This window comes from Cheilinus undulatus, linkage group 22, assembly GCF_018320785.1.
Source record: "Cheilinus undulatus linkage group 22, ASM1832078v1, whole genome shotgun sequence".
Classification (NCBI taxonomy): domain Eukaryota; kingdom Metazoa; phylum Chordata; class Actinopteri; order Labriformes; family Labridae; genus Cheilinus; species Cheilinus undulatus.
Genome location: NC_054886.1, coordinates 22,866,006 through 22,880,441, shown reverse-complemented (window position 1 = coordinate 22,880,441; position 14,436 = coordinate 22,866,006). Strand labels below are relative to the sequence as shown.

The following is a 14,436-nucleotide window of genomic DNA, read 5'->3' as shown; positions in this document are numbered from 1 at the left end:
TGTTTTGAGTCTGTAAACAAACAAAACACTGTGGATGCTGCAGATACTACACCAACTCACTTTCCTCCTGAGTAGGAGTCAACATCAACATCTCAGTCTCCTCCTGTTTGAGCTGCTCTTCCTTTATCTGTGGAGGCTCTGGATCCTCCTGGTCCAGACTGGACTTCCTGTCCCTGTGGCAGAGCTGCTGCTCAGGTTCAACCTCCTCCTCCTCCTTACACACATGCTGCTGTGTGACATCTGAAGATGAAAAAAAAAGAAAAAAAACAAAGTCAGGGGGAGGAAACATGTCATCAGTGCCAGTATAGAACTGTTTGTTCAGCCACAATCTTTTAGACCTATGAGACACCACATGATATAAACAGCACATTCTTTGTTATTTTTAAGACTGATCATACACTTCCAGAGGTGTAGCAGTCCTCCCAGGTTCAGGTTGAACAGATGTCCAATGATCCCACTCAGCTGCTCTGAGCAGGACCTGAGGAGCCTGGAACTGAGGCCGTCTGGTCCTGCAGCACTCCTGGTCTTCGTCCTCCTGAGCTGATTCCTCACCTGGAAAGGTGTGAGGGACAGGTTGGAGGAGGGGAGCTGTGTGTCTTGTTGGGGTGTTGATGGGGGCTGGGGCAGAATGTTGGGAGATCAGAGGAGGGGGCTGCTGCAGGACTTGGGGAGGGGGCAGATAGCTCGCTCATCTGCCCACTTTTGATCCCCAGCTGCCTGGAAGTTTGGCTCCTGGAGGCCTGAGATGGTTTTCAGGCCTCTCCAAACTCCCCTGTTGTTGTTCTCCTGTAGTGGTTCCTCCATCTTCTTCTCTTATCAGTCCACCACCTCCCTGATTTTTCTCCTCAGCTTCCTGAACAGTCTTCTGCCCCTTATTGTTTCCTGACTTAAAGGCCCCCTTCTTCTCCTTTAAAAGAGCCTTAATGCCAGGACTAGTCCAGGGTTGGTTGTTTATCAAAAATTGTACAGTCCTGGGAGGTACGGTGTTCTCCACACAAAAGTCTATATAATTGATAGATGCTGTCTATTACACTGTCAATGTTCTATCAAGAAGCACTGCAACCTTACATTAGGTAAAGATTTTGGTATAAGAACTTGGGTTTTTCATTGGCTCAAATATCCTGAATGTTTAAACAAAAGCTTGAAATGGATTTATTCTTCTGAGAGTTACAATGGATCTCCTGCCATCATTGACTTAAACTCGTCATCAGCTGCGACTCCCCATCTTCCAGATGGCGGTCGCATGGCGCATCCTCCCCAATGAAAGCCAGCAGTCCGGGCGGCATCTACGTTTTGATGTCTATAACGACGTCTATTTCAAATTCAGTTATTTCGTGACACTTACCGTAATGTCTTTCTACACGTGCAACACGATAAGTTGTGGTGACTAGCTTGACCACAGTTTGAAAAACCTGGCGGTTGATTCCATTCTCTTTCGACAGAATATTAGCTAACCATAGCCCATTACGACTCAGTCTAGACCAGCGTTGCCAACTTTGGGTTCCTGGCTGGAGTGAGATTTTGTTCATTATACATGTGCGGACTCAATGATGGCGACTTATTCAGACTCATTTCACCATTAGGGTTTAAAAAGTATGTGTCTTACACAGGCCCTAACACACACACACACACACATAATAGCAACAACTACTGAAGGATATGAGTGTGATAAACAATAATTTACTGTGCTTTGTTATTTGCCAGCAGACCTTGAATAAAATAGATATGGACCACAGAGGCCATGCTCACAATGCCATAAATTTAATTGGGGATAAAAACTTGTTAGGTCGGCCACTTATGAAATCTTAGATGGTATTGTGAGCTTAGTTCACCTGCAATGGTCTCATTTCTGAAGACTGTACCTGAGTCTCATCATCTTTATTTCCCTCTCTTCTGACGATGTCCCATTCCTGCTGCCTCTGTCTGCTAGCGCCAGTCCCTTGTCTCTCTCCCTCTCTCTCACCTTCTTAAAGTATTTCAGCATGCTCATCTGCAGTCACACAGTTGGTAAGTCTTTCTTCAAAACATACATGGTGGCTACTTTATCAATTGCACAGAAAAACTTCCCACTACCGTAGCAAAAGAGGATGTTTGGTCACATTAACGTAAGCTAGCTAATGCTAACTGTTAGCCCGTTCAGCTATTATCCTTTGTACCTTACAGAGCATTTATTCCAGCAGTACTCAACCTTCATCTACCCAGGAGCCACACTGTCTTAAAAATACTATTGCAAGAGCCACAACCCAAAACCAGGCCTTTGATCAATCTATCCATAGTTGAAATAAAACAGTGAACTGGTGGATTACTGTGTTGTTCAATGGGATGAAATACAGAAAAATGTCTGTACAGAAGAAAAGATATTTCACTGATAATAAGCAGATGTTTGTATTTATATAAGCTCCACCTGGACTAAAGTCTTTAAAATATCAGAATGTGCTGACTCAGAGCTATAAGGAGCTTTTCAAAGAGCTGATGAATCATGGGAGTCTGTTTGGGTATTTATTTCCATATTGTGACATTTACTGTAGTTCTGTGACTCTGTTAACTTAAAGTTATGCTTTCTATTTTTTCTCCTCTCATTATTATTGCTATTAGCTAAAGGGGGAGGGTCCCCATAGTGGTCTTTGCCCTGGGCCTCCAAATGGCCTAAACCGGCCCTGCCTCACACCTGCAGCCCCCCTCACAGATCCTTCTGTCAGTTTGTTGCTTTCATTTTTCTGTTTCTGCCCTTTTGACAGTATTCATCATTAGTACGTTTAAGATCAAATAAAACACCCACGTTTGGAAAAGTTTTACTCAGTTTTACATTGTTTTAAGATGTGATCCGTGTGTGTTTGGCTCGTTGGTGATGATGCGCATCGCAAAAGTCATCATCAAATACGAGTATGAGAGAGCATTGGCAGGAAGTGACTGAAGAAATGTGTTAAACCGAGGCATTAGAAGCTTCACCCTGAACACAACACAGGACAGCACACCTCTATTAACCGACGGAAGAGACGCGCCACCAGCGGACTTCCTCTGCGCTCTTTTACGCACGGTCCTCCGTCCTGGGCGCACCAGACATAAAACACAAGTTTTCATTTGAATTTGTAAGTTAAAGTCTGTCTTCTGTCTGTGGACTTAGATTTATTGATATGACTTATTGCAATGAGTCTTTACTGCTGACAGTTTTCATATTTAAAGAGGATTTTAGGAGGATTTTCTTAAAGGAAGCCTTAAAAAGCTGCAACTGGTCACTAAAGAGCCATATGCGGCTCGAGAGCCGCGGGTTGAGTATCACTGATTTATTCAAAACAATTATTATATAGTTTGTTAAGCCCTGGGTTCTGTTGTATAATTAAACCATGACATGAGACGCTGACTAATTGTTTACCTTGGTATAATTGCTGCTGCGATCTGCCGTTGCTCTGAAGCGGCTGGACGTCAACTCCCGCCCCACTGTGCTGTGATTGGCTAGTTATTCACAGGCCTAGGGCCGTTACCTTGAGCAGCCATCCAATCAACACGGGGATAAACACAGCACACCAATCGGAGAGTAATGTGAGAGCGCCAAAGCGTTTGATTCTAGTGTGAGAATAGTTTGAGTGGCGTGTGAGCGTGAGACAGGAGGAGAAAGCGTGAGTCACACGCCAGAAGCGTGAGAGTTGGCAACCTTGGTCTAGACATGTCACTTATTGTTTGGTTATTTAACATATGAGCCCCATACTTAGTCTGTATAACAACATCTCTGACCACAAATATAAGCACAGTTTATTTCCTCACCTATTCTGTGTAAGCGGATGTGAGGTTTCCAAATGATGTCCTGTATTCTGCGGTGACGGTTGATTTCTGCCTCATCCTCGACGACAGTTCTTGTAAAATCGTCAAATATTTCCTCAGCTGCAGCAGTTACCTGCTCGTTGACAACATCTCTAAACCTCTCGAGTGAAAACATTCTTGTTCTTTCTTCAGCAGTGAAGTTCCTCAGTGTTTCCAGCTTCTTCTTTTGAATCTCCGACGGACTAGACTCAACCAATGCTATTCGCCCGTAATCGCCAGGGTAGTCTTCTTCTTCGTATCCCACAATTTCCGGCAGTTCAGACACATCTCGGCGTTTTAATGACACCCACAGGTGAGCAATACTATATCAGCCTATGGGTCCGTTTGAAAAGTCAAAAAAATTACCTCCTAAGTCCTTTCCTATTCACTTTTCCTTAACGTCACGAAAAACGTCACAGTGACAAGGAAAGGTGGGAGTAAGAGGATAGGAAAGGAGAACTGTGGTGATTAAGGAATCCGACTGCACTTTTTTTTTATCAATTAAAATTAAATGACATTACATAACATAAAGGCAGACATATATTGACAGACTATAATAATAACTTAAAATAAACCAGAGTAAACAGAGGTACAACAGAGACATATAATACATACACATAACACATAATAATACCTTGAGGCTTACCAAACCAAAAGAAAAAATAAGAATCAAAAACTCATTTATGAAGGACCAAAGAATTTGTTATATATTTTTAAGGTTTTTGCACATTTTCTGTTCCACCCAGTTGAAGATCCAATGTAATTGTTGAGTTCAATTTAAAAAACTTTGAAGAGCGGGCGACTATTTTCAGTAAATTTCATTTTGTGGATGTGGTATTTTCCCAGTATGATAAATAGATTTATGATAAATTCGAGTTGTTTGCTTTTATTATTAAAAATAATTACAATACTTTGATAATTGAGACTGATTCCTTTAGAGGTTAAATAATAAAATAAATTGATTCAGTAGTTTCCAGAAGTTGTAACATGGGCTGCACTCATAAAACAGATGTTCTAATTTTTCTACGTTACTTTGGCAGAAGGTACAATTTGGAGATTTATCTATCATTCTGGAAATTTGTAAGTTGGTAGGATAGATGTTATGTAAAATTTTCCATTGCATTTTTCGAACTTTACTGTCTATACAGTATTTAGAGGTTAGAAGCCAGGCTTTATCCCAGTCTATGTCGGAAAATTGAACGGACCAGTAGGCCTTGCTAGCAGGGTAAGATTGTTCTGGAGTTTTAAGGGTCATCCTGATATGTTTATTGGTGCACTTTTTTATCTTTAATATCAATTCCATTCTGACTGTACTTTCCCTAGGCGGATATTACGGACGTGACGTGCGTTATTTGTATAAGAACTACAATTTAACGTTGATGGACTACAAAATTCGCATCTACCACTCGGTGCGTTCTCGGTGTTGTTATGTGCTGACAATGAAACGCTAAAACGTCAAAGATAAATCTGAGCTCATTAAGATTTTTATATCCTAAAGTCTCTTCAGGAAGAGGAACTGTGACTGTAAACGTCCAGAACAGCAGAAGCGTTTCTCTTAATCTGAACTTTCTGCTAAATCAACACAACTAGATGGATAATGTTCAAGTCCTTTTGTTTCACAACGATATTAGATTGTTTTGCTTTATTCCCTACATATCCATTTTTCCTTTAATTTTCTCGTCTGTGCTGGTTTACTCCGGTTCTGTCTTCCTTTCAGCTCGTTATGTGAAAAGCTCTATAATTCCCTGCGTAATTATGATGATAGATATAATATTCACAATATGTCAACATGCCGCCTTTATCGCTTTAATTGGCTGTGATTTACAAACTTTACTTTAATATTTCAAAATAGCAAAACAAATACAGTTTACTGACTGATCGGTTTACTATTTGGAGAAAATGGAAATGAGAAGAAATAATATCGTTACTAGTTGAATGATAAAGTTATCATGTCTGTAATATTTCTCTGTTCATCCCTACTGCCTCCCGTTTATCACATTTATTATACATTTGACTGAATTTTACGGTTTAAATCGGGACTAGTAAAGTTATAGTCAAGTTATTCACTTGTTCTGATGAGCGGTCAACAGGTGTGTCACTTTAAATGATGTTAACGCATGTTAACATCATTAACATCATGAAAACATGACCCACAACGATGTAACGTTGTGGGTCATGTTTTCATCTCTCCTTTGGGTTTCCTAGGCTAAAGGAGATAATAAAGGAAATAAAGAAGCTCCTTTCCTTTTCAGTTGGAGAATTCCAGCGGCCTTTATCATGGCCGACACTAAAATACTTCCGGGTCGTTTCACTCAGTTAGGAACCTTCCAAAGCAAAATGGACTTTTCGACGGAACCTATATTAGACACTTCCTCATATTCTTAGTAATATCCTGTGGCGTGAAAAATTAAAAAAGTGCTTTTGGAATCAGTTGGATCTTCTCACACTGACCAAGCAAAACTTTCACTGATAAGCGACAAATTCCTATTTCTAAACATTTTTTAAACAACATATTTCTCTCTTTTGTGTAGTTCCTGCACTGAATTAAGGTGTGATGACTGTTTCGGGGCTCCCACAAGCACATAGCCCGCTGGGATGTTTCCCAGTTGTGTGTTATTTAACCCAGTGTCCCAGCCTCAACCTGGTTAACTTTACAACATCAATTCGGTTTCCAGAAACACAACAATTTCCTAACTGAATATCAAAACAATGTTTCCCTGCTTTTTCCTTTTCCCAAGTTTCTTTCCACTCAAGGTCGTCTTTGACTTTACTTCTGTATTCTGTTTTCCCATACAAAACCTTAATGGTTTTAGAAGTTTGCTTTAATCCTAATTTTGCAGTGCTATCAGCTGGACCTGGAACCCACTGTAGTATAACTTCATACTTTATCTTCTCAATTCTAAAGGACAATAAAATTTCTTTAGAAAAAAATCCACCGACATATCGTCTTTTTCTTCACTAGTAAGAGCTTCTACAAGGCTTTCTTTTAAAACAGGAACATTGATCTTTTTATACACCCCTGACATTGTGTGAATAGTTGACCACACACATTTAATTAGGGTCTCAGGACAAAACATCTCTCAAAAATTCCTCAAATGATTTTTCTTTGCTATTGCTCTAAATTTCTTATTTGGTTATTTTGGTATTTGGTACATAGCACAGCATTGGACACTTTCTCAACTTCCTATATGCTTTATTTCTATTTCTTACAGCAACATCACACTCTTTGTTCCAGCAGGGAACAAGTATTGGAGGTTTGGGGTTTTTCTTTAGTGGCACTGTTGACTGAGCTGCTTTGTGAATAACTGAAGTAAGTGACTTATTCCAACTACCTACAGAACCCTCACTGTCAACTTCACATATCAAATATAGTCTTTTCCTGGAACTCATCCCACCTTGCCTTGGAGAAGTTGTACCTGTTAGGTCTCTCCTCTGCTTCTATTCTCATTTCTTAGTGACTCTTGAGCTAATGTGTCCACAATCTCTTTACCATTCAACCCCTCATGTGCTGGTACCCAACAGAACTGTACATCCACACCACCCCTGTGAAGTCTTAGCAGGCTATGTTGTAGCTCTATGAGAGAGCCTCCTCTGCTTGATTGTGTTGATTGAATGCTTTCTAGAGTTGCTGCTAAATCAGTGCACACCACCACCAGGGCTGGCCGGACCTCCTCCACCCACTGCAAACTAACGATGACTGCCACCAACCCTGGAATAAATACACCAATACCCACGCATTCTTGTTTGTTTTTAGAGCCATCTGTGAATATTTTTAGATAACTGTAACATTTTTGTCTTAAGCCCTTTCCATCACTTTTTCTGCCTGTTTTGCCACTTTAAACATTTCTTTCCACCCTTGCCTATCACTGCCTCTGTTAAACCATTGTTGCTGATTGGCTCCCCCAAATCCTGAAAACGTCTATTTGCCTCATCAGCCATTAACAAGCCATTTAGGTGTATTCAATCACTAAACGTGTATTAACTTACATTGCATCAGTCTTACTAACTTAAATATCCTCAAGGCAAGAAATATGAAGGTGGCCCCACCAGTCTGAAATATTTATGTTTGTGACCCTCAGTGGAAAAAACTTTGGACACTCCTGTAGTAAAAGAAGCATTAGTAATAAATCTATGATGACAAATTTTCACTTCCTTTGCTTGTTATTAAAAATAGTATAATAATGAGTCTATGTCTGTTTAGTCTTTGTACCGATGCTTCAAAGAAAACTGACCCTCCTACAAAATCAGGTTATCTTCAAATAACAAGTACAGTATTTAACTGATCTGAAGCAGACCACTCGATTAAAATGCCCTCAAAGACTTCATAAAGAACAGACGGAAGAATAACTCGCCTCAAGTGAAACCATTAGAGAACTCACAATACTTTATTGTTACATGTAGTTAACACAGCAGTTCTGAAATTCAAGCATTTGTTTAACTATTTTCAATAAAAGTAATACAATAGTGTAAAAAGACATGTTTTCCATTTTCATTAAAAATGCAAATCCTCTAAGCGTGTGCAGTTTCTGATTCTCTCCAACTTGTCAGCACAGCCAAAGGGAAACATACAGCTGTGTCAACGTGATCGTGCGGCCAGCTTATTTAACTAGTGAGATTTCAGACTTAACATTTACAGTGTAAACATGTTAATGTTCAATTCTAAACAAAAAGGACAAAAAAAACATCAATATGAAACAAAAATTAAAAAGCTCATGTTTTTTTGCTTTCATTACAGTAATTTAATACTGTATACCTCTCATCCAAGTTTTTTTGTCATATTATTGAAATGAAGAACTTTAAAGGTTATTATTGTCATTAAACTGCAGAGAATGAAGCTGTACATGAAGCTGCATGAGGATGCACAGTGTAGCAAGTCACAAAAACATTGAAATCTTCAGCAATGCAAGAGCACATTAACTCCCAGATCAAACCAAAGATGCAGAACCAGACAAGGTGAAACTGACAACACCGTCACCGGGTCTGACTGGAGCTGTTCTGTCTGGTTGTGTCACAAATCTTTGGTCTCAACTGGGCTCCATGTGTTACTTTTCTCAGTGTGTAATGCAGGAATGTTTTTAATGGCACTAATTTGGGAACATAACAAGTCACTTTAACAGTAACAAGACCTAACACTAGTCATGAAAGTAGAGAAGTCAAAGCATCTTTTCTAGCAGAGCTCAGATATCAAAGCTACAGCTTCTCAGCAGAGTCAGTTCTTCTCTCATGAACCATACAATTCTGAGAGACCTGCCACATGTTTACAAGGTTTACACATTATTGTCTGTATGAATCTTTGCGTGCTTCTCCAAAGATCTTTTCTGTGTGAATGATCTCCCACAGGTACCACAGGTGTATGGCTTTGAATCTGAGTGAGTAAGAAGGTGTGGTGTCATATGTGACCTACAAAAGAATCTTTTTCCACAGGTGCTGCAGGAGAAAGGCATCTGTCCCGTGTGTCTTCTCATGTGGATTGTCAAATGACCTTTCTGTCTAAAAGATTGACTGCACTTTGTACAGGCATATGGTCTTTCACCTGTATGGATTTTTAAGTGCTTGTCCAAATACGCTTTTTGTGAGAATGATGTCCCACAGGTGCCACAGTTATATGGTTTTTTACCTGTGTGAGTACTAATGTGTTCGTCATACTGTGAACTCCAGGAGAATCTTTTTCCACAGGTGCTGCAGGAGAAAGGCTTCTCACCAGTGTGTACTCTCATGTGGACTGTCAAATTACATTTTAGTCGGAAAGATTTGTTGCACTCTGTGCAGGTATGTGGTTTTTCACCTGTATGGATAGTTATGTGCCTATCCAAATCAAATTTCGTTGTGAATGATTTCCCACAGGTATCACAGTTATATGGCTTTATACCTGTGTGGGTACGCATGTGCTGTTTCAAATGTGACCTCTTAAAGAATCCTTTTCCACAGGTTTCACAGGAGTGACGACCCTTACCTGTGTGTTTAATCATGTGTTGTTTCAATGAACTGCTATATTTGAAGCTTTTTTCACATACTTCACATGAGTATGCCCTCTCACCTGTGTGTTTTCTTTCTGTCTGTTGTCTCGGTTTTGATTTTACAGTCATCTCTGAGTCTTTCTGCTTGTTCTCTTTGGGATCTTGATTCTCGGCAACATGAGAGTTGTGAGAAAGGAGCTGGTGTTCATTTGGTCCATCTGCTTCACTCTGCTCACCTTCCTCCTCAGTAGGAGTCAACATCAACGTGTCAGTCTCCTCCTGTTTGAGCTGCTCTTCCTCCTGCTCTTCTTTAATCTGTGGAGGCTCTGGATCCTCCAGGTCCAGACTGGACTTCCTCTCCTGGTGGCAGAGCTGCTGCTCAGGTTCAACCTCCTCCTCCTTACACACATGTTGCCGCGGAGCATCTGTAGAGACAAAAACAAAGTCTAAGTCAGGGGGAGGAAACATGTCATCACTGCCAGTAGTGCCACACCTCTGGAAGACACGGGACATCCTCCAAAGGCAGTCTTCCCACGGCTCAGGTTGAACAGATGTCCAATGATCCCACTCAGCTGGTCTGAGCAGGACCTGGGGAGCCTGGAACCGAGCCTGTCTGGTCCTGCAGCACTCCTGGTGTTTTCTCCATCTATTTCCCCACCCTGATTATTTCTCCTCACCCCACTTTGGACAGTCTTCAACTCCTCTTTGTTCCTGACTTAAAGGCCCTCTTCTTTTCATTTAAAAGAGCCTTAATGTCAGGATTTATCCAGGGTTGGCTGTTTGTGAAAAATCATACAGGCCCTTGAGAAGCCTGGAATCAAAAGGGTTTTTTTCATTTGTTTTTATATTTTTCTAAAAAATTATTGTCATTATCAAACCAAATCCTCTAACTGAATTGGTCAATAGACATAAAATTGAATCAAATACAGTAAAATACATTTCTGAGGGCCCCCTGCTCCTCCCCTCAGAAAAGTCAAAATGGTATAGTCCACTCCTCGCGCTGCAGGGTAGAACGAGCCAGGACGAAAGGAGAAGGGTGACTGTAACCTAGAGGAACTTGGATGTAATATAGGCGATGTTACTGGTGCGTCGGTAATGTTGTGTCAGTATAGAGAATGGTGGAGATGGTGGAGTACGGAGAAAAAAAAAGACTAAAGAACTTTTAGTAGCATCACACAAGTAAAGGAAGAAGGAAATGAGGCAAAGGGATCATCAGTCATGGGCTGCTTGTGCCAAAAGAACAGTTAAGCTCACATTTTATTGTTATTCTCAGCTGTACTGTCAAGTATTATTAATTAATTAGAAGACTGCTGAGTTTAATGGTGAAAAAACAAATTAGAGTGAGCCTACTACATTTATGGGTAGATGCATTGTTGTTAACAGTTTCTGGTTTCTAAATATTTGGGCTGAATGAGTGTAGATGCGGAGCTGTCCTTGGTGCTGAAGACTGAGACTGACAGTGTAGGGTTATTTCATATATCTCATATATGTACTCACATATTAATTTACTGCATCTAACTATTCAACTATTAAACTTTGCTTCTGCTGCTTTGTGGCCTGTTCTCAGAAGATGCTGTTCTCAGAAGAGGCTGAACACATCCTTTACATGATGGATTGGCTCTCAGGTCAGGTAAACAATTGAGAAGGGTCTACAGATGTTTCAGTCTGGTAAGAAGGTTGAGAAACTAGTGAGGAGTTGATTCTCATGACCAAAAAGGATGATTTGGAAAGATCTGATATCACGAGGTTAGGTAAGAGTTGGCTGGGACTAAGGGTACGTGTGAGAAGCAACGTCAAGAGAACAAAAACATGTTTTGGTGGTCCTTCTAGAAGTGTGTATGTGTGTGCTTAACCAAAAAGGATGATTTGGAAAGATCTGATACCACGAGATTAGGTAAGAGTTGGCTGGGACTAAGGGTACGTGTGAGAAGCAACGTCAAGAGAACAAAAACATGTTTTGGTGGTCCTTCTAGAAGTGTGTATGTGTGTGCTTGATTCATGGCTAGGTGCACATCTAGATTAGATGCTATAAAAGGGTCTGTCACTAGCTTTCGGGGCTCTCTCGATCAACTGCTCTGTAACTCTGTATCTTGTACCATGTAATAAATATCGGCTAGGCCTAAACTTATCTTACTGTCTCTAGACTCTTGTTTTCGTGATATGTTTGACGCATTGCAGAGTTTATGTGACTCAACAACAGCTATCAGAGAGAGAGAGAGGCAGGGAGAGGCTCACTGCCTTGCACTGCTGATTCTGCACTTTTCTACTGTGTATTTTGGCTGATTAATGAGTTGGAAATATATTTCTATGGACAGCTTTTGAAAGGTTTTCGGTGGATAACACATTAAAAAAAAGAAAATATGGAGTTTCATTTCTATGTGTAATTTTCAGTGTTGGGAAAGTTACTGAAAAATAGTAACTAGTTACAGTTACTAGTTACTGCTAGCAACAAATAACTGAGTTACTGCTTTGTAAAAGTAACTAGGTTACTTACTTTAAAAAGAAACTCAGGCGTTACTTTTTTGCTTCGATCCTCATTATTGTACACATCACATTCATGTGTGTTGTTGTGGCAGTGTGGGAGGAAAAAACCTCTAAAGTCATTTAACATTGTAGCCATTATCAATATGTTGGAAAGTAGTGAAGCAATAGAACACAGTAGAAATGTCCCTTAACTTTTGATCGTGTTAAAGCATTTTACACTGTTTAAGAAGTCTTAAACAGCTCTATAATGTCTTTCTACATGGCAGTCCTATCTCTCATCTTGAAGGCAGCGGACTCTACAGCTTATATCAGACACATGTCTTCAACAACTTTTGCTATCAGTCTGTTTAGTGCTTCCTTACTGACACTCTGCAGCTGGCGGGGAATTAAATCCAGCCATGGTCGTTTGGTCTGCCCAGCCAACGTGAGCTGTACCTGGGTTAGTGGTGTTTTTAGCATCTGGCTCCCTGGAAACTAGTTTAGCTGAAGCTTAACTTGGTACTTCGTGAAGTTAAAATTACTGTTCTTGGAGGCGGAAAGGTTTAATTCCCTGTTCTTTGTCGCCCTTTATCCTGAGGAGAGAAAAGTAATGCTCTTATTTCAAAGAGAGAGAGCTCACGCTGGATTGCTCAGCCATGATGTGTGTGTGTGTGTGCGCTTCAGTGCCTGTTTGTTTGTGTGTCCGCAGAGGCTCTATCCTCTCACCAGATGCAGATGTGCTTTCGGTTCTGTCACGTCGTCCGCCAAACCGGATGTTTACTAACCTTCATCAAGGAGTTGTTGGCTGTAAATGAATGAAGTAAGGTGTGGTTTAAATTCCAAGTAACTGTAACGGCGTTATTTTTTTAAATGTGTTACCACTAGTTACTATAAAAAGTAATGGAATTACTGTAATGCATTACTTAGTAACGCGTTATTCCCAGCACTGGTAATTTTGCCCTGCTGTAATGCACCGTAGAGATAACATTGTATGTTTATTTGTTCGGTGTTTCTCATTTATCAACCAACTCAGTCTCCAAGATTCCAGGTCAAATCATTGACTTACATTCATCATCAGCTGCGACTCCCCCTCTTGCATATGGCGGTCACGTGGCGCATCCTCCCCCACGAAAGCCAGCAGTCCATGCGATATCTACGTATTGATACCTGTGACGAGGTTTATTTTGATTTCAGTTGTCTCACGACCTTTACTGTAATGTCCTTCCACACGTGCACCACAATAAATAGTGGAGACTACCCTGAAACCACAGTTTTGATAAACAGGCGGTTGGTTCCAGTCCTTTTCAACAGAATATATAAGCTAACCGTAGCACATTACGACTCAGTCTTGACACATCACTTATTTTTGGGGTTATTTAACACACGAGCCCTATACTTAGTTTAAATAACAACATCTCTGGGCACAAGTATAAAGCAAAAAAACGTATTTCCTCACCTATTCTGTGTAAGTGGACGTGAGGTTTCAAAACGATATCCAGCATTCTGCGCTGACGGTCGATCTCCGCCTCGTGCTCGACGACAGCTCTTGCAAAAGTGTCAGATATTTCCTCAGCAGCAGCTGTTAGCCGCTCGTTGACAACATCTCTAAACCTCTGGATCGAAATCATTCTTGTTTTTTGTTCAGTTGTGAGGTTCTTGAGTGTTTTTCAGCTTTTCCTTTCAAACTTCCGGCATACTATCGCCCTATCAGTGACCTGGATCTTCTTCTTCTTTCGTTTTATGGCGGATCGCAAACAACGTTCAGGTGCATACCGCCACCTACTGTACAAGAGTGTGTAGCATCCTCTGAAGCCTCTCTCTCTCTCTGAAGCATACTTTACACAGTGTATATATACATATAAAGACACTGGGAAACAAAAATTTAAATAAACGTATCTAGTGATTCATAAATGTCCAGTTTTCTTTGCTCTTTTGAATTTCATTCATGTAGTGAGCTCACATAGTATTCTATTTCCATTTTAAGTCTTTGTGTCTTTGGTACCTTTTGGCTCCATTCACACTTATGGATATAATATTTCCTAAGCAGTATAAGTAAATTAGAAATATAAATTTTTTTGATGGTTTCCATTTCCATCCACCTAACTTTAGAGCCGGTATGTACATTGCAGAGTTACTCTACATCAAACTAAAATAAGCGACACGAGCTGGAGCAATTCAAACGCGACGAAGCTTGACCTTTCACGCTTTCCGTAGCAGG

General features: G+C 40.5%; 2 protein-coding genes across 2 annotated transcripts in view; both read right to left on the bottom strand.

Moving 5' to 3' along the window:
• Window positions 1-4,095, bottom strand: part of LOC121504735 (golgin subfamily A member 6-like protein 22) — a 34,905-nt gene extending 30,810 nt beyond the window's left edge. The window contains exons 1-2 of the mRNA XM_041779783.1: window positions 3,763-4,095; window positions 61-240 (exon numbers count right to left, since the gene is read on the bottom strand). Coding sequence (XP_041635717.1) covers window positions 61-240; window positions 3,763-3,934 — 352 coding nt within the window. The 5' untranslated portion in view covers window positions 3,935-4,095. The remainder of the gene's footprint in view (window positions 1-60; window positions 241-3,762) is intronic.
• A 4,118-nt stretch (window positions 4,096-8,213) lies between these two features.
• Window positions 8,214-13,904, bottom strand: LOC121504736 (oocyte zinc finger protein XlCOF6.1-like). Its single transcript, XM_041779784.1, has 2 exons — window positions 13,675-13,904; window positions 8,214-10,180 (listed from the first exon to the last, which is right to left on the bottom strand). The coding sequence occupies exons 1-2, from the start codon at window positions 13,844-13,846 to the stop codon at window positions 9,066-9,068; spliced, it is 1,287 nt and encodes a 428-aa protein (XP_041635718.1). The 5' UTR covers window positions 13,847-13,904; the 3' UTR covers window positions 8,214-9,065.
• Between the last annotated feature and the right edge of the window lie 532 nt (window positions 13,905-14,436).